The sequence below is a fragment of the Canis lupus genome, chromosome 23, assembly GCF_048164855.1.
Source record: "Canis lupus baileyi chromosome 23, mCanLup2.hap1, whole genome shotgun sequence".
NCBI classification, from domain to species: Eukaryota; Metazoa; Chordata; class Mammalia; order Carnivora; family Canidae; genus Canis; species Canis lupus.
The window spans coordinates 39,124,677-39,152,540 of record NC_132860.1 but is presented as its reverse complement, the minus strand read 5'-3'; the positions used below and the strand labels follow the sequence as shown (position 1 = coordinate 39,152,540).

The window sequence follows — 27,864 nt, the reverse complement described above, 5'->3', positions numbered from 1 at the left end:
ATCTCAGAAAGTCTTTCATAATGGAATAAATATTCATCTGCCAGAATGTCTAAGAACACTATAAAACTACTGCCTTAAAGTTCAGGAACAGATAAAGTAAGAGCAAGAGTTTACTATCATAAACTATTATATACAGCAGATAATACAGAGTAAACTTTTCAGAAGACTATGAGGTAATTTAAATTTTTTTCCTGTGATGAGAACAAAATACTGAAACATGAAGATGTCAAGAACTTATAAAACCAAATTCATGGTATTTTATTCACATATCAGAGTTCATTCATTTTGGTCACATCTGCCTGGAAGTTTCATAAACACAACAGTATAATTTACCAATTCAACCCATGAATATGCTTAGAATAAATATGCAATTTTTGATATTTAAATCCATGCCCATGTTTGAGCACCCCACAATTTTAACTTATCTAAACTAATACTAAATATCAAAGCAAATTCCATAGCAATTCTACAAAACAAAATCCATCAGAACAACTTTCTGAACCACAAACAAAATACTTCCTAGAAAAAGAAAGAGAAGACTAGTTCTTAACAGCCCACCTAAGGATAAAGTAGATGTTACAACGCTACCTGCTGAGTTACTATGATCACAGTTCTTTGTGGCACAAATTTTTTAAGCAACCCTGGAAACAACTTCAAAGTTTTCTCAGAATCCCATAGTGATATGATTAAGATTTAAGTAAATTACCCTCTTACAAAGTGTCAGGAACGAGCTGGCACAGCATGCCTAATTCTGTAAAAGGAGCAAAGGGAGACTGGGAAAGACGGATGGTTGGAAGGATGGATGGATGGATGGGTTGGAGAAAAAAAGCAGCAGGAAGGAAGGAAAGTAAAACCAGTGTAGATGAAGACATACGTATGAAGATAGCTAGATCTCTACTTATACTTCTGTATCTATATATGTTCATTATACATACATGTATATGTGCATCACTACACTATATGTTCTTACCTCATTAAATGCTTTGGAAAAACTGATTACACAATTGAGTATGAAATCTATAATCTCTGAGTAAAGATTTCACTATTAAATAAAGTTTTAGAGATTTAATTAGAACAACCATTACTTGCTAATTTGAAGAAGGAGAAATAAAACACTGCTCATTTCCATATTCTGCATCTTCCAATCTACTACTGATTTTATTTTATTTATTTTTTTTTAAACTTTTATTTATTTATGATAGGCACACAGTGAGAGAGAGAGAGAGAGAGAGGCAGAGACACAGGCAGAGGGAGAAGCAGGCTCCATGCACCGGGAGCCCGACGTGGGATTCGATCCCGGGTCTCCAGGACCGCGCCCTGGGCCAAAGGCAGGCGCCAAACCGCTGCGCCACCCAGGGATCCCTACTACTGATTTTATTAAAAAAGTATGAACTGGGGATCCCTGGGTAGCTCACAGCTTAGCTCCTGCCTTCGGCCCAGGGCATGATGCTGGATTCCCTGGATCGAGTCCCGCATCAAGCTCCCTGCATGGAGCCTGCTTCTCCCTCTGCCTGTGTCTCTGCCTCTGTGTGTTTGTGTGTGTGTGTGTGTGTGTGTGTGTGTGTGTGTGTGTGTGTGTGTCTCGTGAATAAATAAAAATTAAAATCTTAAAAAAGAATTACAAGGCACATCAAAATGCAAAAAACACAATTTGAAGAGACAGAGCAAGCATCATAAGGAGACACAGCAGAGATGTTGGAATTATCAGACCAGGAATTTAAAATTAAAGCAATGATTAATATGCTAAGAACTCTACTGGATAAAGTTGATAGCCTATGGGAACAGATGATCAAGATAAACAGAGATGAAAATCCTAAGAACCACAAAGAAAAGGAACTACAGCAGAAATGAAGAATGCCTTTGATGTAATCACTAGTAAACTGGTCACAGCTGAGGAAAGAAGCTCTGAGCGAGAGGATATATTTCTAGAATCCTTGAAAACTGTAAACAAAAAGAACAAAGACTGGAAAGAAAAAACAATATAGAATATTCAAGGCCTGTGTGCAATAACTACAAAAGGTATAACATACACATAATGGGAACAGCTAAAAGAGAAAAATGAACAGAAGAAATATTTAAAACAATCATGACTGAGAATTTTCCTAAATTAATGTCAAACACTGAACCACAAATCAAAAAAGCTCAGAAAACACCAAACAGGATAAATGCCAAAAACAAGAACAAAAAGTGACACCTAGGAATATTTTATTAAAACTATAGAAAATCAGGGATCCCTGGGTGGCGCAGCGGTTTGGCGCCTGCCTTTGGCCCAGGGCGCGATCCTGGAGACCCGGGATCGAATCCCACGTCGGGCTCCCAGTGCGTGGAGCCTGCTTCTCCCTCTGCCTGTGTCTCTGCCTCTCTCTCTCTCTCTCTCTCTCTCTCTGTGACTATCATAAATAAATAAAAAATTAAAAAAAAAAAAAAAAAAAAAAACTATAGAAAATCAGGGGCTCCTGAGTAGCTCAGTCAGTTAAGTATCTGCCTTTGGCTCAGGTAATAATCTCAGGGTCCTGGGATCAAGCACTGCATTTGCATCCAGCTCTGGCTCCCTGCTCAGCTGGAGGTCTCCTTGTCCCTCTTCCCCTCCCCCTGCTTGTGTGTGTTTGCTCGCGCTCTCTCTCTCTCTTTGAAACAAATAAAATCTTTTAACAAATGTAAAAAAAAAATTTTTTTTTAACCCTATAGAAAATCAAACATAAAGAAAAACTGAGAAAGAAGCCAGAGGAAAATAAAGGAACCTTACCTATAAAGGAACACCTTACCTATAAAGGAACAAAGATAATTGTATCCAACTTCTGAGAAACCATGCAAACAAGGGAGTGGAGCGAAATATTTAGTGTTGAGAGGAAAAAACCCGCACCAAATTAGAATTCTGTACCCTGAGAAATCATCCTTCAAAAGTGAAGGACACATAAAGACTTTACCAAACAAAAACTGAGAATATTTGTTGCCAGTGGACCTGCTCTGCAAGAAATGTTAAATGTTCTCTAAAGAGAAAGAAAATAATACAGGTCAGAATCTCATCTACATAAAGAAAAGAACATTAAAGTAAAAATAAATGAAGGTAAATAAAAATTTTTGTTTTTCTTATTCTTAAGTGTTCTAACAGATAACAGTTCATGCAAAATAATAATGTAATGATATAATACAAGCAACCACCTAATTGATTGAATGTGCTATTGTATATATATAGGGGGGTGTCATGCATACTTATATGTAAGTGAATGACAGCAATGATATAAGGGACAGGAAGAAGGAATTAGGATGACATTCTTATCCTAAGGTATATTCACTACCTATGAAGGGGTATAGTATTAACTGAAAGTAAACTAGGATTACTTGTAAATGTATATTACAAAACTAGGGCAATCACTAAAAAAAAAAAAAGCTAAAAAAAAAAGTATAACTGATATACTAAGACAGAAGAGAAAAATGGAACCACCTAAAATGTTCAGTTAAAACCACAAAAAGCAGAATAAGAGTAGTACCAAATCAAAACAAAGAACAAGGGAACAAAGAGAAAACAGTAATGAATGTAGTAGACATTATTCCAAATATATCCATAATCATTTTTTAAAAGTTTTATTTATTTATTCATGGAGACACAGAGAGAGAGAGACAGACAGACAGACAGAGGGAGAAGCAGGCTCCATGCAGGGAGCCCGACGTGAGACTCAATCCAGGATCACACCCAGGGCTAAAGGCAGCGCTAAACTGCTAAACCACTGGGGCTGCCCTCAATAATTACTTTGAATGTCAATAGTCTAACTATACCAATTAACGCACAGAGACTGTCAGAGTTGATCAAAAAACACGACCCAACTATATGTTGTCTATAAAAAATCATTATAAAGACATCTGCAGATTAAAATAAAAAAGCACGTTAAGAAATGCCCTACAACATATACCATCAAGAAAATGTAAATTAAAACAATGAGATCTTACCACACACCTATTAGAATGGCCAGAATGCAGAACACTGACAACACAAAATGCTGGCAACAATGTGGACCCCCAGGAATTCTCATTCATTGCTGGAGGGTATGCAAACTTGTATAGCCACTTAGGTTAACCGTTTGATGTTTTCTTATGAAATTTAACATACTCTTAACATATGATACAGCAATCATACCCCTTGGGAATTACCCAAAGGGGCTGAAAACATAGCTACACAAAAACCCATGCATGGATACTCCTAATTGTCAAAACTTGGAAATAACCAAGATGTCCTCCAGTAGGGCAGCCTGTGGTGCATCCAGACAGTGGAATATATATTATTCAGCACTAAAAAGAAATAATCTATCAAGCCATGTAAAGGCATAGACAAAACTTAAAGGCATATTACTAAGTAATAGAAGCCAATCTGAAAAGCTTACATACTGTATGATTTTAACTATATGACAATCTGACAAAGGTAAAACCATAAGACAGTAAAAAAATGAGTAAGTTAACAAGGGTTGGGAGGGGCGGGAGGATGAATAGCCAAGCACAGAGGATTCTTAGGACAGTGAAATTTTCTGCATAATACTGAAATGGCCAAAACATATCAATGTAAAAACTGTTGACTATAATTAAGGGCTTTAGTTTAGCTGACAATAATGTCAATTTCCTGGTTTTATATTATACTATAGTTACATAAGATGCAATGATATCATTGGGGGGAAACTAGGTTATGGTTCCAAGTGACTCTATGTATTATTTGTGTGATTTTCTATAATAATGTCAAAGTTAAAAGTAAAAAAAAAAAATAATACACCAGACCACACAGTGACAAACATAACACAAAATAATACGGTAGAACTAAACCAAATATATCAGTTGTATAAATAAATATATGGACTTAATTTACATATTAAAATAAACTTACATATTAACTTACATATTAAAATAAAATGATTTTTTTTTCAGATTGGCTCTCCAAGTATAACCAAAGTTTATGTGGCATGTGGGGGAGATATATCAACTATTTCAGGAAGATGAAGACATACTAGGCAAATGCAAGCAAAAATAAAGAAAGATAACTAAAAATTTGGAACTCAAGCCAAAATACATTAAATGAAATAAAGACCTACATTTTAATGCTAGAAACTGTACCTCAAATTAAAGATACAACCTAAAACCATATTCAATAGCATAGATCTTATGGCTATTTGCCCAACTTTGAACTACCAATAAAAGTCAATGTACTTCTTTTTCAAATGTTCATAAAAGTCACAAAAATCGAGCATAAATTCAGCCACAAGGAAAACTAAGTTTCATACAGAGAAAAAACAATGAATAACATTCTCAGATAAGAATGCAATAAAACTGGAAATTAATAACAAAGGGGCCATTCCATTTTTCTCTACTAAATAATTCTTATATTAAAAGAGAAATAGAGGGCAGCCTGGGTGGCTCAGTGGTTTGGCGCCTGCCTTCGGCCCGGGGTGTGATCCTGGAGATCCTGGATCCTGGATCCTTTCTCCCTCTGCCTGTGTCTCCCTCTCTCTCTCTGTGTCTCTCATGAATAAATAAAATATTAAAAAAAAAAAAAAAAGAGAAATAGAAACTAAAATTGCAGAATTTCTCAAAAATGATGATAATGAAAGTACTACATATCAGAACATATATAAATAAAGCACTTACCAAAAGAAAATTCTGCCTCAAATACTTATATCAATAAAACTTGGGATCCCGGGATGGCTCAGCGGTTTAGTGCCTGCCTTTGGCCCAGGACGTGGTCCTGGAGTCCCAGGATTGAGTCCCACATCAGGCTCCCTATGTGGAACCTGCTTCTCTCTCTGCCTTCTCTCTCTGCCTATGTGTCTCTGCCTCTCTCTCTCTGTCTCTCATGAATAAATAAATAAAATCTTTAAAAAAATAGGGCAGCCCTGGTGGCTCAGCGGTTTAGCACCACCTTCAGTCCAGGATGTGATCCTGGAGTCCCGGGATCCAGTCCCACGTCAGGTTCCCTGCATGGAGCCTGCTTCTCCTTCTGCCTATGTCTCTGCCTCTCTCTCTCTCTCTCTCTGTCTCTCATGAATAAATAAATAAAATCTAAAAAAAAAAAAAAATTTTTTTAATAAAATAAAATAAAAAATAAAATAAAACTTAAAGAATGAAAAGAAATAAGTAGCAAATTAAAAGGCTTCTAAAAGAAAAGCAAATTAATCAAAAGAAAGTAGAAGGAAGGGGGAAAAAACAATAAAAACAAGAATTAGGAAACCAAAAAACAGAACTAATAAATATGATGACTTGTTGGAAAAAAGAAAAAAATAATCAACAAAATTACTACCTAACTTAATTAAAAAAGGGAAATGGCACAATCACACAAAATAAATACGTTGAAAAGTCACCACTGAAAACAAAATTCAATCAAATTGTAAGACTACTCTGTACAACTCCATGTTAATATAAGAATCCTTATAAAATAGATACTTTCTGGGAAACAGACAGAACTTTCTAGCTGTTAGAGAAAGTTACTGAACCTCTCTATTGAGTGAGCTCAAAGTTTAAATAGATCAATTCCATAGAGGAAACTGATAACTTTCTAAGAACTACCACCCCCAGAAGAGTCACCACGCCCAGATTTTACATGGGCCAAATACTCAAAGGTCTGAAAACTCATTGCTACTTAAACTAATCCAGATCAAGAAAAAAAAGAAGGAAAAGTTCTGAACTACTTTATAAAGTAAATGACACTCAAACCTGATAAAGAATACATACAGACACACACACAAACATATAACAACGAGCCAATTCACAAATAATGATACCATGATCAACTCAGGTTCACTCTAGCAAAGCGAGGACTGTGGAATGTCAAAAAATCCACTCAGCTAATTCTCTCAAAATAATAGGTTTACTGAACCTATTTGATCTAGTGATTACCACTTTAATCACATATACAAAGTTGCTATTACTTGGAACTATGGGTCTCCTGATGGCCTCAGCATCATCTATGAAGTATATGCTTACCAAGTGTTCAATCTTAATATAATCAAGTTTTCAGACCGAACTTCAGTTTACAGTAATACAAGTTAAGCGAACCAATTAAACAATTCCATGAGGAAAAAATTCAGACAAAACCAGAAAAGTTTTACATGCAAGATAACTGGCCTGGTCACATCAATAAATCAATGCTATGTGGGGAAAGTGGGGAGATAAAGCTAGATTAAAAGAAAATAAGGAAACATAATACCATACAAAATTTTGATTAGAGTGTGGTTCAAAAAAACAGTGATAAAAGTATTTTTAAGGCACTATGGACTAGATGGTATTAGGGAATGATAGTTAATTTTCTTACATGTGAGAATAGTGTAATTACACAGAAAAATATCCTTATTTTAAAATATGCATGAAGTATTTAGAAGTGTCAAGATGTTTACAATGGTTCTCATACACACACACAACCACACATACATATAAGCAGTTACAAGTAAGTAAAAATAACAAAATCTTAACAACTGTTGACTCTAGGTGGTTACACAAGTGTTCAATTTCAACATTTTCTGTTGAAGGGTAGGTAAATAATTTCAAAATGCTCTTATTGCTCAAGTGCCAAAAATAAATAAATCAGAGCAAACTTGGTTTAAAGTACCCTTAAAGTTTCATGTATGGGTTACATATTTTGAAATCATATTTCTAAAACAAATGTTCACATTTTTAAAAGAATCGGGAGGTTAACAATTAACAGAATAACTCTCTCATTGTTTATGGGCAAAAATTAATAACAGTTAACACAACATTTACTATGTGTCAGGCACTGTTCTAAGCATTTTATGTATATTAATTCCTTTAATTCTCAGAACAACCATGTGACAGATTATCACTCTCTCCATTTTTCAGGTAAAGAATAAGTCGTAACACAATAAGTACCAGAGCCAGTTACCTCAGTCAGAAAGTACAGCTCCAGAATCTACACTCTTAATACACAGTACTATTCTGTACTGTACCCTCAGGTGAGATATCCTATGTTTCTAGCAATATTGACTTGATGATGCTGGGGTAATAATATCCACCAGTCCTGTGATTTTAGTAATATTAATAATCCAATTATATTAAGATACAAGCAAAGAACCAGAAGTCCAGACAGCAAAAATTTAGGCACTATTACAATACATAAATAAGTAGGCATTAAAAGTGGCTTCAGGTGGTTTAAGTAAATATTTGGTTACCTGATAAGATCCATCTATACTCCTACTATGGGATAAGTGATTATAATGAATTTCTTCATAGGATGATGACTCAATCTTGATTAATATGTTACCCTTTGATTAAAATATGACCCCAGGCAGCCCCGGTGGCTTAGCAGTTTAGCGCCGCCTTCGGCTGAGTTGTGATCCTGGAGACCGGGGATCCAGTCCCACATCGAGTCCCTGCATGGAGCCTGCTTCTCCCTCTGCCTGTGTCTCTGCCTCTGTGTGTGTGTGTGTGTGTGTGTGTGTGTGTGTGTGTGTGTGTCTCATGGATAAATAAATAAAATTAAAAAAACAAAAAACAAAAAACAAAAACATGACCCCATCTGGACTCTCTGGGATAGAGATGGAATCAAAGCAGGTCCCAGCAATGAAAATGATTATTTACGAAATGGCAAAAATTATTTTTTTTAAAAAAAACTTTGTTTATTTATTCTTGAGAGACACAGAGAAAGGCAGAAACATAGGCAGAAGGAGAAGCAGGCTCCCCGCAAGGAGCCTGATGCAGGACTCAATCCCAGACTCTGAGATCACGCCTTGAGCTGAAGGCAGATGTTCAACCACTGAGCCACCCAGACATCCCAGCAAAAATTCTTTTATGAAAAAGTTTTACCTTCAGCTATTTACATGACTGAATAATTTACATAACAGTTTGTAGCATTTTATAGAAATCTTATTATGTTACATGAAACATTTTCAGCTTTATGTAAACGAAAATATTTTTTTAAATGAGAAGACACCTTAAAAATAATAATTAACAGAGGTCACTCAATGAGCTTGAAGCAAATTACAGATGTAGATGAGGAGAGAAACCTACTGTTAATTTTCCTAGGTGTGATAATGATATTGTAGTTCTGAAAAAGATCTTTAGATTTGTGTATGCCATGTCTTAGGCACATTCGAGAACTCTCTAATTTTTTAGTAAACAAAGACCAAAGGGTACTGTTGTTCTATAAAGCAAATCTTTATATTTTTACAGGCTTAATAAACATGAATACTAATATTAATATAAAATTAAATTTTCCATCAAATATTTGTAAGACTAAAAACATATGTGAAAATACTTCTCATCCCCAGACTACAATAAATAGTTGTTTAAAAAAATTTTAGTTGGAGTGGAGGACAGCAAATCAGTTCTCTTAAATATATAGATATATAAAATTTTACCTGCTTTTTCTTTCAATTAGAATGGCCACATAAGATGCTGGCAAAGCGGCACCGAAGCCAGGACTCCAAGAGTAGAATTTTCCAAGTATCCTCCTGAAATTCAAATTTGGAATGTTTGCATGAAATTTCTATTGTGTTAATTCAGTTATTACGAATAGAAGTTCCGCTTCTATGTCCACCCTCTACCTAATGTCCCACAACACCTCAAATTCAACATGTTCATAACCAAACTCATTAGCACACTTTCCTGTCCCCATGAACTTGCTCTCACTCTTCTATTTTCCTAAGTGAATGGGATCAAAACTACCTACCCATCAGGTGTGATGCTTTGAGACATCCATAGCTTCTCCTTTTCCTTTTCTCTACATGTTAAATCATCCTCTTGAATTTTTCCATACACAATTTATCCTTCAAATTCCTCTCCAACCTGCTACCCCCCTACCCCTTGCTCAGTTAAGTCCCTCACCATTTCTTATTCTGGTTGTTACAACAGCAAGCTAACAAGTATCTCTCCTTCCAATAGTTTAGTCAATCATATTCATTCAGACATTCCCTGAATCCAATATTACTCACTATGCAAAACCTCTATGTTCTCTGTTGCCTTATCTACCAAATGGGAATAATATTATTACCGATCTCATACAGCACCATACATGGCACATAGAAAGTGCAAGAAAAATGTTAACTGTTGTTATGACTACTATTATGTCTTAACACATGAAAAATATTCAACAACTGTCTCTCCTTCTTTGCTTCTACAATCCTTGGTAACTTTTCCTTACAGTAGTTACTAAAGAATTTTATATTTTTTAATTTTGGGTATAAAATCATTTTCCACTTACTAGAATATGTCCCTTTAAAGTAAGAATCTACATAGTGTCTCACTCACTAGAAATGGCCATTAGCTGCTTGGGTTTTTAAAGAGACCAAAAGGGATCCCTGGGTGGCGCAGCGGTTTAGCGCCTGCCTTTGGCCCAGGGCGCGATCCTGGAGACCCGGGATCGAATCCCACATCGGGCTCCCGGTGCATGGAGCCTGCTTCTCTCTCTGCCTATGTCTCTGCCTCTCTCTCTCTCTCTCTCTCTGTGACTATCATAAATAAATAAAAAAAAAAAAAATTAAAGAGACCAAAAAAAAGATATTTGGAAATGTTAGCAAGATTTTTTTTCTTTCAAAGACAATATGAGGGATGCCTGGGTGGCTCAGCTGTTGAGCATCTACCTTTGGCTCAGGGCATGATCCTGAGGTCCCGGGATTCAGTCCCACATCAGGCTCCCTGCATGAAGCCTGCTTCTCCCTCTGCCTCTGTCTCTGCCTCTCTCTCTGTATCTCTCATGAATAAATAAATAAAATATTTTAAAAAGAGAGAGAGAGAGACAACATGATCCTAAGACAGGGAGAAGCAGCACATAAAATTTGCAATTATCTGAACAAAGTTGGCTGTTAAATAACACGTTATAAGAAAAAATGTATGAACATATACATAAGGATTAAGAATCACTGGTGAAATTATATTTTTAACTGAAGCTTAGCTTTAGAAGAATTAGAAAAACTACAGAACATGGGTATTTCTAAAATGAACATCAGAAACCTTCAGCCTGAGAAAACCAAAAGTGATTCTCCCTCCAAAATAAAATACACAAAGGCCCTAAGAAGTTACTGAATTAAAGAAAAATAACTCAAGGCATCATTTACATGAGGAACATAGGTGTTATTATAAGTATTTTAACTATAAATTCAATGTGCTTTGCACTTCTACAATTTACCAAACAGGTTCACAGAACATAAAGAAATATGCTACCAAAGCAACTTATGATCATTGCAATATTTTAAAACCTAATTATCTTAAAACTTGATTTTTAGTGTGTGAAAAGTATTAGAAACTTTCCAGAGAACATATGACAGAGTTTCCTACAAACATTTTCAAGTTAAAGGCATGATTTTTCTCAGTAGTATAAACCTTATCATTTATTTTCTGCATAATCTAAAAGTTTATAATTATTAGTGTATTGAGGGAAAAAAAATCTGTAAAAGACATCTGAAAATTATCTTTTTAATTGTAGTTAATGTATACCCCCAGAATTGCTCTGAGCAACGTGAATATGAGAAAAATATAAATTTATATTTCAGTTTGACAGATTTAAGAAAAACCCTAGTTTGGATTTTCAACAATCACTGGGGATAAAGATAAGAAGTAAATATATAATCAACATGCTAGGTATATCACAGCACTAAAAACTGAATTTTAACTGCATCTAAATCATAGAAAGTATGTGACATAGATAATCAAGACTTAATCAGACCAAAAGTTTCATCACTAGGATAAGCCAGAAGTTATTTACTGTTTTACATATAAATACAAGCATTTTATACTCCCTCTGAAGTCTATTCACTGCATCTGGACCTCACCTATATCATAGACAGCTGCTTTGAATTCCTGATCCATGAAACTGAAAAGTTAAGAAATCCTAATCAACAACTTGGTAAATACAGTAGGCCTCAGAAAACACATGATATACCAAAGCACTTTTGCTATATAATCATTACAATAATTTGAGGTTTATATTACATCTTTAGACCAAGAGGCCCACAACTCCTGTTTTAACAAGGTTTCTTTGAGATAAATAAATGTAATCCAAGAGAGAAAAATATATACAAGCAATGACCTGCACAACATTGGTAAAAACATCCATTTGTTTCAGTTTCAACAAAGGAACACATATTAATCTCCAGTGGTGATTATGAATACCAACCTTAAAATGCAAAAGAAAGCCATATACAATGCCCCATTAGCAGTCAGAAATGAAGCAGATTGTAGGATCTCAGGGAGTAGTTTGTGTAAATAATAGTCTAATTTTCGTTTCCGGAGAATTGCTGCAATCTGGAAAGAGAAAGGCTTTTTTGTTTAATTCAACCAACGTTTCCCACTTAAATTTGCTTTTAGGTGAAAGGTACTGAATAATAGCATATTTTAAAAGTAAAGCTAAAACTGGTATTTAAAAAAAAAACTGGTATTTTACTGGCTCCTTTACAAAAAGATAATTTCTGGGAAAAAAAAAAGAAAACACTTTAATTTATTGAAGATCTAATGGGTAAAATACACACCAAGAAATTACAATATAGGTCATAAAGAATAACTTCTAAACGTTGTGGTAAATATTTATAATGCCTTGAAAGCAGTTTTAAACTGAATAATGGAATACATTTTTAAGTGGAAAAAATAAAGCACAATTCAAATAGAAATTGAATGCCAAAACAAAATTATTTTACAGTTATTATCAGCCTGGATATTCTCAGTGATAGAAACCAAAGAAATTCATTCAAGTATCTAAACACAACTACTGTGTGACAAAACCATGCAACAAATACAAAAAGTAAAAAATAAAAGTAATGATTTCTGGCCCACTGGAGCCCATTAAAAAAAAAAAAAAAAAAAAAAAAAAGTCCTGAAAAACAGACTGAGAATCTAGTCTACTATTCTACAATAGACTGATGCCATGATGTTATCAGAACACAGAAACAGGAACAAGCCATCTGCACAGAGGATGTGTGCAGAATCCTGTACAGAAGTTTGTCACAAAAATATTTCATAGAGTGACTTATCTTTTAAATTTAGATTGAAAATATATTTGGGGCACCTGGGTGGCTCAGTCGATTAAGCATCTGCCTTCAGCTCAGGTCATGATCCCAGGGGGCTAGGAGCAAGTCCCACATCGGGCTCCCTGCTCGGCGGGAGGGATTCTGCCCTCTGCCCCTCCCCCACCCTCGTGCAAGTGCTCACACTTGCTCTCACGCATGTGTGCAGAAAATGAATAAATAAAATCATATATATGTGTATATTATATATACACATACATAAATATGTGTGTGTGTGTAGGCAGAATTGTGAAAGGGATATGAGCTATATTTGGAAAAACAGAATTTTCACAGGCCACCTGGAAAAAATATTTTTCCATCATGATAAAACAATGTATCAAAGGAACAAAAGTTAAAACCACATAATTAGGGAATAAGGGAGGAGTTGTAAGAAAGGGCAAGACTGACTTGAAAGAAGACTAGAGAACTCTCTGTTTACTCCCACGTAACACTTTTCCTAAGGTCCATGATTAACAAATCTAATGGCCTCTTCTCAGTTCTTTTCTTACTCCATCCCTTTGAAAACTCTGAAACAGATCATCTCCTACTTCATTCAATTAAACTGTTACTAAGAATTGTGCCATACACAGAAAAAACAATGATGAATAAAATCTAATCTCTGCCTTCAAGGAATATAAAATCTTGATAAACAAGACACTATAATATCGTGAAAAGCTAGACTAGAGGAAAAAGAAACTGCTATAGAAATATACATTGGGGAGGATCCCTGAGTGGCTCAGCGGTTTGGTGCCTGCCTTTGGGCCAGGGCTTGGTCCTGGAGTCCCGGGATCGAGTCCCACGTCGGGCTCCTGGCATGGAGTCTGCTTCTCCCAATGCCTATATCTCTGCCTCTCTCTCTCTCTCTATCACAAATATATAAATTTTAAAAATCTTAAAAAAAAAAAGAAATATACATTGGGGAATGACCAAAGGGGGATAGGACTGGGCAGGTGATGATGTCTGGAAGGTATCACTGATCTTTCTAAGATGAATCTTGATAAATAGGTGGAATTTTGACAGGAGAGGTTTCTATAGTTTCCCTGACAATGCATTCTTTTCATTTTCCCATCATATCTCTAAATGTGTTTCCGTTGTTGGCATTTCTTCCTCAGATTGCTACTCATTCCCACATAGGTTCTGTCCCATGGCATCATCTATCATTTCAAAGTAGGAATTCTTATAACTCCAACCTCTTCCCTAAATTCTTAATCCATCTTTCAAATAACTATTGGATGCATCGAGAAATATGTAGCACAGACATTAAAAAAATCAGCATGTCCAAAGTAGAACTCATTGTATTTCCCTAAAATGCTTTTACTTATGAGTTTCCCACCTTATTACATCCACGCAATTACACAGTGTCATTTTCAATCACTACCTGATCCTCAACCATCTCACTGGTTCTTTTTTTTTTTTTCTTTTTAAGATTTTTTATTTTTAGGTTAATCTCCACACCCAATGTGGGGCTCGAACCTATAACCCTGTGATCAATCATATACTCCACCAACTAAACCAGCCATGCACTGCAACAGTATCATCAGTTCTAATGGTCTCCTAGTATCTTCAGATTTAGAAATGTAACATCTCTTTCACTTTACACTTAACAATGGGCAGAATCTGCTACTCTGTTATATATTCAAGTAGTTAAAAAAAAAATCCCCTCTATTCCTAGAAAGGAAGAAATAAAATTTTCCCTGTTAGCAAGTAACTTGATTGTCTACATAGAAAATCCCAAACAATATGCAAAACAAACAAAACTCAACCTCCTCCTAGAATTAATTAGGCCGTTCAGCAAAGGCACAGGATACAGATAAACACAAAAACATTTGTAGGGGTGTCTGGGTGGCTCAGTCAGTTTAGGCATCTGCCTTTGGTTCAGGTCATGATCTCCAGGTCCTAAGAACAAGCCCTGCATTTATGGGGCTTCCTGCTCAGTGAGGAGTGTCTCTCTCTCTCTCTCTCTCTCTCTCTCTCTCTCTCTCTCTCTCCCCCCCCCTTTCTGCCCCTCCCCATTTCTTTCTTCAAATAAATAAAATCTTTTTTAAAAAATCATTTGTATTTCTATACAAGAGCAATCAACATATGTATACAAAAATTAAAAATACAGCATTTATAAATCATCAAAAAAAAAAAAAATACTAAGAAAAATCTACCTGAATAGGATTTGTATGCTGGAAACTACACAATGTTGATAAAAGAAAGCAAAGCTGGAGTAAATAAATGTTTGTGGGCTAGAAGCAGCAGCATGTCAATTCTCCCTAAAGTGACACAATTCCTATCACAGTATCAGAAAGATTTTTCCAGATAGATATAGGCAAGATTATCCTGAAATTTATACAGAAAAACAGAAATTATAAGAGCTAAGACAACTTTGAAAAAGAGAATAAAGTGAATCAGTCCACTCAATTTTAAGACATATTCATTGAGCAAGTGGATGTCCATAGGCCAGAAAATTTTAAAATTAAAATTAAAAAACAACCTCAACCTAAGTCTCACAGTTCACACAAAATTTAATTCAAAATGGACTACAGACACAAATGTAAAATATAAAACTATAAAATTTTAGGGATGAAAATCAAAGAAAATCTTAGGGATTTAAGACTAGGCAAAGAGTTCTTAAACATGAGGTCAAAAGCATAATTCATAAAAGGAAAAACTGTAAATTACACTTTACAATTAAAACTTCTTCTCTTTGGGAGATGTGTTAAAAATAAAAAGAGTAACTGCAGAATGGGAGAAAATACTTGTAAACTAGATATCCTGAAAAGGACTGGTATCTAGAATATATAAGGAAATCTCAAAACTCAACAGTAAAAAAGTAATGCAATTAAACAGTGGCAAAGATATGAATAGATATTTCACTGAAGATATACAAATGGCAGACAAACATACTAGCCATTAAGGAAATGCAAATTAAAACTACAATGAGCTATCACTACACAACATCAGAAAGGCTAAGGTTTAAAAATACTGGAAACACCAAATTCTAGCAAGAAAGCAGAGAAACTGGATCACTCATGCATTACTAGGGAGAATGAGAAATGGCACAGCCATTCTGGAAAGCAGTTTGAGAGTTTCTTGAAAAAATAAACAAGCAAGTATCATATCATCCAGGAACTACAGTCCAGGGTGTTTATCCTAGAGAAATGAAAATGTATGTTCACACAAAATCTGTGCACAAATGTTTATAGCAGCTCTTTTATATAATAGTCAAAACCCAGAAACAACCCATATGTCTTTGAAGAAGTGAATGATTTAAAAACAGTGGAGTATTCACACAAGAGACTACTACAGCTATGAAAAAAAAAAGTGAGTGATACATGGAACAATCTTTTTTAAAGATTTTATTTATTTATTCATGAGAGACACAGAGAGAGGCAGAGACACAGGCAGAGGGAGAAGATCCCTGCGGGGAGCCCAATGCAGGACTTGATCTTAGGACCCTGTGATCACCAAGTGAGTTGAAGGCAGATGCTCAACCACTGAACCACTCTGGTGCCCTTACATGGAACAATCTTGATGAATCTTCTAAAAAATATGCTAAGTAAAAAAGGCCAATTCCAAAACACTGCATAATGCATGATTTCATTTACATAACATTCTTGAAATGCCAAGATATGAAAATGAAGAACAAAGTAATGGTGGCCAGTGACTAAGAGGAGGTGTGTGGGAGAGAGGTAGGTATTGCTATAAAAGTGCAACATGAGGGATCCTTCTGGTAATGAAAATGTTCTATATCTTGACTATATCAATGGCAATATTTTGGTTGTGATATTTTACTATCATTTTACAAGATGATACTATTAGGAAAAACCAAATGAAAAGTACAGGGAATCTCTCTCCATTACTTCTTACAACTGCATAAAAATCTACAATCATCTCAAAATAAAAAGTTCAATTAAGAAAAAGAAGCAGTTATTCACAGAGCCAATATGTAAATGAAATATGCTCATCATCATTAGTCTTCATTGCACAAGGAAATAACACCACACACACATCAAAATGACTAAAATAAAAAGAACTGATAATGCAAAGTACTGATGGGAATGGAAAAAACTGGAATTTTCATACATTGCTGGTGGGAATGTAAAGCTGAAGACTTACTTTACTATCTAATGAAATTAAATGTATCCTTACCCTATTAATACAGTAATTCCTCTCCTAGGTATATACACTCAGAAAATGTAAGTGCTTATGTTCACCAAAAGTCATATTCACATAACACTATCTATAATTACAAATACTGCGGAAAACTAAATATCCATTAACAATGAAGTGGATAAATTGTATATATTTGCAATATTGGTACACCAAATTGAACAGTCTATTGTGAGAAACAGGGAAAAACTTACACAAAATGTGAGAAGTAACTTAGGACCTTATCATCATTGTGCTCTAACCCAGGGCTTCCAACCAATGCTTACAAATAACCAAAAAACTGATCCCCTCGACAGTTTGGGTAATCAGGCCTATTAGATAACAGAGCACAGTAATAAACATCTCAGTTTTCCCTAACATGGCACACAATTATTATCATTTTCTAGGTATGCCATAGCATGTTACACTGCAAAAAAAAGTTAGGAAACACTGATCTCACCAAATAACGTGACAGTAATTGCACATACCATATAGCAAGAGCACATGTATATAAAATCATTATCAGACATCCACAGGCACCTTCGTAAACATATTTTATGGTAAAAATATGTTCTAATGTTCTTCAGTTTTGACCAAGAAATTCCACACTATTTATGTAATTAGTCTAATTATGGAATTCACTAATTATGAATTTTCCAAATTCGCTTACAACCATTTAACCAAATACAGGTACATAATAGCACTATGATTAAAACATAAACCTGTATTTATTTTAGTTACATAATCTAGTTTTAGAAGATTATGTAATAACTAGGAAAAAATAAATCAAAATATATAAAGTGAAAATGCAGACTACAAAATAGTATTTTTTAATGAACATATGGAACAAATATGAGAATGTTATGCATTGGTTATCTCTGATTATGGCAACAGATTATTCTAATCTTCTTTTTGTTTGGGGGTATTTCCAGGCAATCTACAATAAGCATATAACACACATATAAAATTGGTGGGAGATAAACAAGTAGGAGAAAATGGGATTATAGAAAAAATAATCTAAACAAGAGATAGAAATAAACACCATGATAGAGTACAAAGTAATCATGAGATACGATTTTTAATTTTAGCTCTACAACTAACAATTGCTATGAAAGATCCTTGTTTGGATGTAATTCTTTAAATTTGTTTCCTCATTTATTAAAGAGATTAAATTAAATGACACAGGAATGACATCAGCCAAATAGCAGTTTCCATCACTCAACTTCTTGCAGAAACAACAATTTAAATAACTACCCAAGCATGAAAATACCTTCATGAAAATACCCTCACAAAAGCTAAGGATTCCAGGTAAGAGATTACAGCACCTGGATGGAACACAGAAATAAGACACATTGAAAAGTGTAGGAAAGACAATCTCCCAAGTCCAGGCAACCCCGTGTGCAGTGAGACACCCATCCACTAAAAGTGACGTAAGCATCCAACTTCATCACAAATCATGGAGCCAGGCCTGCCCTAGTGAAGAAGGACACAAGGCCAACCCACACAAACCATATGCTAACTCCAAGCTAACTCCCAAGAACCCAGGCTCCAGTCTTGTTCCAGGGACTGAGGCTTCAGGCCCAACACCAAAGTCTGAGCCACCAGGTCTGCCCCAATGGGCCCAAGCAGAAGGCCGATGCCACTGAACCTAGGCTCTAGACTCACCCCTAAACACCAGACTAGCCTGCTTGAAGATTGCAATAGCAAACCCATGCACAGGCTTGCCCAGAAAACCTACCCAAAATCTCTGGACAGTCTGCATGGAAGGACTGCAGGAGCCACAGTTTGGAGACCAGAAATAATGCCTACCTCTTCAAATGCAAACACACCAAAATGAAGCCACAAGGAATACAATAATCGGAAAAACAAAGGAATAAAATAAAGCACCAGTAACCAACCTTAAGAAAACAGGGATCTATGAATTGCCAAAGATTTCAAAATCATCATCATAAAAAACCTCAGTAAATACAACAGAACACAGACAACTAAATGAAATCAGAAAAACAATACATGACCAAAATGAGAAGTTCAACAAAGATGAAAATGGAAGGAAGGAAGGAAGGAAGGAAGGAAGGAAGGAAGGAAGGAAGGAAGGAAGGAAGGAAGGAAGGAAGGAAGGAAGGAAGGAAAAAGGAAAGGAAAGAGAGGAGGGGGAAGGGAGAGAAGAGAAGAGAGAAGAAAAGAAGAAAAGAAAAAAGAAAAGAAAAAAAGAAAAGAAAAAAGAAAAGAAAAAAGAAATTCTGGAGCTGAAGAAAATAATGACAAAACAGAAAAAAATTCCACAGATAGCTTCAGCAACAGACTACGTCAAGCTGAAGAAAGAATCACTGAGGTCAAAGACAGGTTATTTGAAATTACCCAGATGGAGAAACAAAAAGAAAAAAGGTTAAAAAAGTAAAAAAAAAAGTCTACAAGAATTATGGGACACAAATCAAATAAATAAGCATTAAGGGAATCCTGGAACAAGCAGAGAAAGAGAAAAACAACAGAAACCTTACTTAAGGAAACAATGACTGAAGAACTCCCCTAATTTGGAGAAGGAAACAGACATTCAAAACCATGTAGCCCAAAGAGCCCCAACTATATTAACTATAGAGAGATTTTCACCTAGATATATCATAATCAAATTCTCAAAGGTCAAAGAAATTTTTTTTTAAATTTTAATCCCAGTACAGTTACCAAACAGTGTTATATTGGTTTCAAGTATACAGTATAGTGATGCAAAACAATTCTATACATTACTCAGACCTCATCAGGTACCAAAGTGTACCAAAGAAAGAATTCTGAAAGTAGTATGAGAAAAGCAAATCATCATATACAAAAGAACCTCAAAAGAATAAGTGAATTTCTTAGAAGAAATCTTGTAGGCCAGAAAAGAGTGGAATGAAAAATTCAAATTTCTGAAAGAAAAAAGCTGCCAACCAAGAATACTTTACTTGCCAAAGCTGTCCTTCAGAACATGACATAAAAACTTTTGCAAAAAAACAAAAGCTGAGTACATCACCACTAGAACTATATTATAGGAAACAAAAGAAAGTTCCTCAAGCTGAAATGAAAAGACATTAATTAATATCATAAAAACATGAAAATATAAAACTCACTGATGAAGACAGTGCATAGTCAAATTCACACAAATATATAGTCAGATATTTTAATACTATAATGGTGCTGTTACAGTATCAATTCAAAAGTACTGACAGTACTAACTCTAAAATAAGTCAGGGCAGCCCCAGTGGCACAGCGGTTTAGCGCCACCTGCAGCCCAGGGCGTGATCTGGAGACCCTGGATGGAGTCCCACGTCAGGCTCTCTGCATGGAGCCTGCTTCTCCCTCTCCCTCTGCCTGTGTCTCTGCCTCTCTCTCTCTCTCTCTCTCTCTCTCTCTCTCTGCATCTCTATGAATAAATAAATAAAATCTTAAAAAAAAAAACCCACTGTGCTTTAAAAAAAAATAAAATAAAATAAAAATCAAAGCTAAAGTATTTAAAATAACTATCCCTTAATAATTTATTAACAGATAAATTAATCTGATAGTTATAATTTAGAGATAGTTATAATTTATTATTATAGTTATAGTTATATATAATATAATATAATATATAATAGTTATATATATCATAGTTATATATATAATATATAATATATAATATATAATATATATAATATATTATAATTATAGTTATAGTTATAGTTATGATTTATTATAACTATCCCTTAATAATTTATTAATATAAAAAAATTGTGACTACAAAAACATAAAATGGGGATGGGGAATAAAGTGTACAGTTTTCGTATGTGATTGAAGCTATCAGCTCAAACTAGACTATTTATAAATGTTTTATATTAGCCTCATGGTAACCACAAAGCAAAAACCTATAGTTGATACAAGAAAAATAAAGAAATCAAAGAAGCCACGACCAAAAAAAAAAAAAAAAATCATCAAATCACAAAGGAAAATGGCAAGAGAAGAACAAAGGAACTACAAAATAAAAAACAATGAACAAAACAGCAACATAATAATTGTTTTAAATGGGGCACCTGGGGGTTCAGTTGGTTAAGCATCTGCCTTCAGTTCAGGTCATGATCCCAGAGTCCTGGGATTGAGCCCCACATCGGGCTCCCTGCTCAGCGAGGAAGTTTGTTTCTCCCCTTGCTCATGCTCTCTCTTGCACTTATCTCTCTCAAATAAATAAATAAAATCTTTTAAAAATAATTACAATAATAGTTTTAAATGTAAATCCATTAAATAATCCTATCAAAACACAGAGTGGCTAAATGGATTAAAATAATAATAAAATTAAATTTAAGAACAAACAAGACCCAACAAAATGCTGCCTACAAAAGGCTCTCTTTAGCTTTCAGGATACACATAAGTTGAAAGTAAACGAATGGGAAAAAGATATTCCATGCTAATAGTGACCAAAAGAGAAGCAGGTGACTACTTATACAAGACAGAATAGACTTTAATTAAGTCAAAGAACATAAAGACACAAATAAATGACAAGATATTCCATGTTCGAAGGAGGGGAATTTGGCAGCAGAGTACGAGGACCCTAGGCTCACATTATCCCATTAACACAACTAGATAACTATCAATCATCCTAAATATCCCAGGAATTGACCTGAGGACTGGCAGAAACAACTTTACTATTAAAGGTAGAGAAGAGACCACATCAAAGAAGGCAGGAAGTTCGGAGAGGGGCTTGGGAAACAGTGGCCACTGTGGTGGGGAAGGAGCCACTGTCACAGAGAAGATAAGAGACAAACTAACAAACAGGGGAGCGCACAGGAAAAACAAATAACCAGAGAAATCGGCCTGGAAATTGAGAAGGGCTGAATATTGTGAGTTCTTGCAACCAGTAGGGCTGAAAGTCATCTAAACATGAAAAGGCTTGTCCCAGAGGCACTGGGGCTGCTCTTAGAGAAAAGACAGGGCAAACAGCCCACAGACATAGAGCATGGAAACAGTGATCTGAAGAGCACTTGGGGTGCTGAGTGGGCAGGTTATCTGCTCATCTCAGAGTATGCACCAAAGAGACAGCATTATGGGAAAGATCACTCTGGAAAAAAAGGAACTACCAGGTGCCACTTCCCTCCCCTGCCCCTAGGAATAAGCACAGGACTACCTGTGGCAAACAACACAACACCAACACTCACTATGATGTAACTTGCTTACACAAAACCTGCCACCACCCCATGCACACACACAGTGCTCCAGAGGAATGGCCCTTCCCACTCATACTTGCCTCAGTCCCAGTGTGACAGGCCCCTTTCCCCAGAAGATAGGTTTAAACCTGGGCACACACAATGTCTCCCATCCCAGGAGTTATGCAAGGCCCCAGTTCCAGCAGCAGTAACAACTGGTCTCATTTCACAAGCAGACCAGAGTACACCTAGTTAAAACATGCTACATTCAGGCCAGAGGCCAAACAGGCAAAACAGGCAAACTGACCAAAACAGGCAAAAAGAGCCTCTGCAGAGCTTCTGCTACACAAAACCACAGCACACACAGCACACAAGGGAGATGCTCTCAGAAGCACCAGGCCCTGGGGAAGAGAGAACACTACATAATAGGGCAGGGCCTCTTCTTCATAAGTCATAGAACAGGAGTTCTAGCTGACTTTCATTTACACACAGAAACAGGCACCAAGACTCAGAGAAATCAAAGGACAGTAGAAGGCCATTGCTGGCAGTCTAAGCAAACAGATATAAGTAACATGCATCATGGAATATTTAAAGAAATGATCCGGGGCACCTGGGCGACTCAGTTGGTTGAGCATCTGCCTTAGGCTCAGGTCATGATCTCAGGGTCCTGGGGTTGAGCCCCATATCAGGCTCAGTGGGAGGCCTGTTTCTCCCTCTTCCTCTGCCGGCTATCCTCCCTGCTTGTGCTCTCTCTGTCAAATAAATAAATAAAATCTTTAAAAAGAAATGATCCTCATAAGAATACTCACTGGACATGAGAAAGGGTGGAGAAACCAATCTGAGATGAAGAATGCAATAGATGAGATTAAAAACATACTTAATGTAATCACAGCAAGCTGGAAGAAGCAGAGGAACAAATTAATGATCTAGAAGACAGACTAATGAGAATTAATCAACCCAAACAAGAGAGAGAAAAAAGAATTATGCAAAACAATAGATTTAGAGAACTCAGTGCTTCCATCATTACTTAGAATACAAATGGACTAAACACTGCAACCAAAAAACATAAGGTGACAGAATGGATATAAAAACAAAACTCATCTATATGCTGCTTCCAAGAAAAATCATTTTAGATCCAAAGACACCTGCAGAATGAAAATGAGAGGATGGAGAAACATTTACCATGCAAATGCATGTCAAAAGAAAGCTGGAGTAATAATACTTATACTGGACAAAGTAGACTTTAAAATGGAGACTGTAACAAGACAAGGAAGGCCACTATATAGTAATAAAAGAAACAACCCAACAATAAGATATAACAATTGTAAATATTTACACAACCAACATGGGAGCACCCAAATATATAAAACAGTTAATAACACAAAGGAATTAATTGATAATAATAAAATAATAGTAGGGAACTTTAACACCTCACTTACATCAACAGACGACCTATACTCTGAAAACTATAAAACACAGCTGAAAGAAATTAAAGACAACACAGAAATAGAAGGACACTCCATGCTCATGGATTAGAAGAACAAATATTATTATAATGACTATATTACTGAAAGCAATCTATACATTTAATGCAATCCCTGCTTTTCCCTCTGGCCCCACCCCCACTCATGCTGTCTCTCTCTCTCTCTCTCTCTCTCTCTCTCTCTCAAACAAATATAATCTTTAAAAAAAATTTTAATGAACTATTGGGACTACATCAAAATAAAAAGCTCTGCATAGTAAACAAAACAATCAACAAAACTAAAAGACAACTTACGGAATGGGAGAAGACATTTGCAAATGACATATCCAATAAAGGGTTAGTATCCAAAATATATAAAAAACTTATAAAACTTACCACCCAAAAAACCAAATAACCTATTTTAAATGAGCAGAAAACATGAACAGACATTTCTCCAAAAAAAGACATCCAGATGGGCGACAAATGAAAAGATGATCATCATCACTTATCATCAAAGAAATATATATCAAAACTACAATGTGGTATCACCTACCGCCTGTCAGAATGGCTATAACCAACAGCACAAGAAATAACAATTGTTGGCGAGATATGGAGAAAAAGGAATCCTGTGCATTGTTGGTGGGAATGCAAAACCCTCACAGTGGCTAACCCCATGATCTCACCTTTATTAGCACCAAACTCCTAATTCAGCAGTCTTTCTTAGCCTCAGCACTTGCCCACTAACTTCTAGAAGATTATTTCTAGAGGAGCTGACAAATCTAGCTCCTTTGAGAAATAAGAATTCTTCACAATGAGAAAGAATTGGTTTCATGTTTTATGTATTTTTCTCTAAGTAATCACTAGCAGGTAATGATTTATTTAAAGCAGGGTCTCTCAATCTTGACACTATCAACATTTGGGGCCAGGTTATTTGCTGTTGTAGAGGACTATCCTATATATTTTAAGATGATTAGAGCATCCCCTGTCTTCTATTCTCTAAATGCCAGCAGCATACTCTGAGCTGTGACAACCAAAAATGTCTACAGGTATTGCCAAATGTCTTCTAAAAGGCAAAATTACCCCATACTGAGAACTGCTTGAAGAAAATAGCATAATGAATTTATATTTTTTAAATATTTTACAAACAGAATATTTATTAATTTAACAAACACTGTTGTGCCAGGTACTGCTCTAAACAGCATACAAATGTTAACTCAGTCTTCACAGGAGTCTACAAGATGGGCATGATCGTTACCCCCTTTCATAAGAAAACCTGGGCACAAACAGATTAAGTTGCCCAAAGCCACACAACTAATTAAGTAGCAAAGCAGGGACTGACCTCAAGGAAGTGGCTCCAGAAACCGTGCTCTTAACCACCATAACTCATGTTGGAAGTCAGACTATTCCAAATGAGGACAAATATCATTTAGCTGCAGTGCATGTTACAAATACAAATTTATGACTTGCTACCCCCTATAAGTCTGCCCATCTTGAAAGAAAAAAATACAAAAATACAAGGAAAAACACAACTGAGATATATAAACAACCTCATAGGATATTCATAAATTTGGTTTATACACATATCAGTGACCTAACCTAGGGGAAGACTGAATTAGGCATGATGATGGCTCCAGAGGTAGAAACTACATTCCTAGTCTACAAGAGCAAAAGATGAAAGACAATGGAAACACAACATGAATACCACTAAATCTCTAAGTAAAAAGAAATAATCCCAACAGAGGAAAACAGCACCAGCCACGTGTACAGCCAATGTTACATTTTCTTTCTTCCAACATGTCAGTACTTTTTAAATAGATGACAAATATAAAGCACCCAGCAGAGTAACAAGCATATAGTAAGCACCTTAAAATGTTAGTTTCCTTCCCTCTGCACAATCATTCCCTGCCTCCACTCCAGTTCCCTTTTTGTGTTGTGCAGATTTAAGTATTTTGCAGAAATTTGTCTCTAGTTAAGATATTTGAAAAAATAAATGGTGATTAAGAACTCAATTATACCTCAATCTGCCTTCTCTTGTAACAGGATTGTCCGTGTTACTCAACTATAAATTTCAACTGTTACTCAACTATAAATTTCAACAGTTCAGATCAGAAATAGACAAGACTGGCTATTGTGTTATTTCTAATCACACTTTCTTGAGTCACTGAAGAAGTTACTTTGCAAGGACTGGAACATTCCAGCCACCAGACAAGAAAAGCCCTGATAGCAACAGAATGCCTAGAACACCACACCCCACACATCTCCTTCCCTGCCCAGGGTCACTATTGAATACATGCTGACCCCAACCCATGATTATGTGCTTTCTGTGTGCTCTCTTGCACGTACCCACCCCACAACCTATCTCTATAAATCTCTAGGTGTGGCCAGAGAAGTTGGTTGTTAAAGCTTGAGCCTGACACCTTCCTCCCACTGCCAGCACCCAAAATAATTTCTCGCTTTCTCTTTTCCAAACCTTCATCTCTTGAGCTACTGACTATTCCTGCCACAAGTTTATCCAAGTCTGTTCCACAACTGCATGAGCAAACCCAACCCAGAGTTGTGCTCTCAATCTGTCAGACCCCTCAGAACTCCCTAGTATGGAGGAGTTGGCCTGGGCAGCATACCAGGGCTTCCCCATTCATTCCTGAGTTAATGACTCTAATAGAGCCACTGGTAACAGGATCAGTAGATGTAGGGAGTGTTCACTATAACCTGCTACAAGATCAGGAAAGAGCTGTCCTGTTATTCAGAGAAGTCAGGTTGTCCTCATGAGAATCAAAACTAAACCACGGTTTCATAGCACCAACAGATCAAAATAAAAAACAGAACTTCAATGAACAGAACTAGAGTGAGATATTCATCTGTAGATTTCCTATATTTTTTCTCTAACAAATTTCAAAACCTTTTTAAAAAATAAGACCTGGGGGTGCCCAAGTGGCTCAATCCATTGAGTGGCTGACTCTTCATTTCAGCTCAGGTCATGATTTCAGGGTCAGAGCTCCACACTCAGGGGGGAGTTTGCTTCTCCTCTCCCTCTATCTCTGCCCCTCTCCCCTACTCATGCATGTGCATGCTGCACTGTCTCTAAGATAAATAAATCTCTTTTGACTACCTTAATTTAAAATACAGATTTTATTATAAAGGAGGTTCAATCTCAGCGAATCTGGTAATCAAGGCATTTGTATGGTCTGAGACACCTTATAATTGGCTCTGGTTTCAAGTTTAAATGAGGGCCAAAGTCAGAAGGATAGAAATCAAATTCTTGGCCACTGGATCTAAGAATCATCAAATACTCTTTATAAGGTAATGCTTCTTATGTCTCTCAATTTCCTCCTCAATCTCTAAGTTTGGGTTTTGTGTCATAAATGTTAAGTCTAATACATATATAGTTAATATATATTCATATATTCACTGTGTCTCTTCATTGGGAAAGCCTTTCAAACCCACTATACTAGAAGGGGTCCTGTTGTAACTCTCTAGTAACACACTGCACTTCCTTTTTTTTTTTTTTTTTTAAGACTATTTATTTATTTATTTATTCATGAGAGGCACCGAGAGAGAGAGAGAGAGAGAGAGAGAGAGAGAGAGAGAGAGAGAGAGGCAGAGACATAGGCAGAGGGAGTAGTCTCCCCACAAGGAGTCCCATGAGGGACTCGATCCCGGACCCCGGGATCATGCCTCAAGCCAAAGGCAGATACTCAACTGCTGAGCCACCCAGGCGTCCCCATCCTATACTTCTTAATAGCAGTTAGCAACTTATCACAGTTGGAATAATTTTTTGTGTGTATTTCTTTTACATTTATCTTCCCCTTTAACTATAATGTCCAAGTACATCTTGTTCCCCCACCACTGTATTTTTGACACATCGTAGGCAATCTGTAATATTTGAAATGAGTGTAGGAAAGCAAGAGCGGGGAAAAAATGAACACTCAATGAATAGTTACACTCCTTAGAAATGTTCATTTCTTGACAATCTGTTGTCTAATTTTAAGATATCCCCCAGAAATCAAGAGCTCACTATTCTAAATAACAAAAATTAGATTCAAAACTATAAAATAAATCATATAATTGTATCAGGTAGAAGTGAATAAATAAAAAAGGGGAAATGGTATGATACGTAATCAAACAAGGCAACAGCCAG

General features: G+C 35.9%; 1 protein-coding gene across 2 annotated transcripts in view; it reads right to left on the bottom strand.

The window, feature by feature from the left end:
• The window catches only part of TMEM135 (transmembrane protein 135), a 247,977-nt gene that overhangs the window by 199,424 nt on the left and 20,689 nt on the right, over positions 1-27,864 (bottom strand). For both annotated transcript variants that reach the window (XM_072794963.1, XM_072794962.1), the window contains 2 exons: positions 12,101-12,228; positions 9,348-9,440 (listed from right to left, as the gene is read on the bottom strand). In XM_072794963.1, the coding sequence (XP_072651064.1) occupies positions 9,348-9,440; positions 12,101-12,228 (221 nt within the window). The remainder of the gene's footprint in view (positions 1-9,347; positions 9,441-12,100; positions 12,229-27,864) is intronic.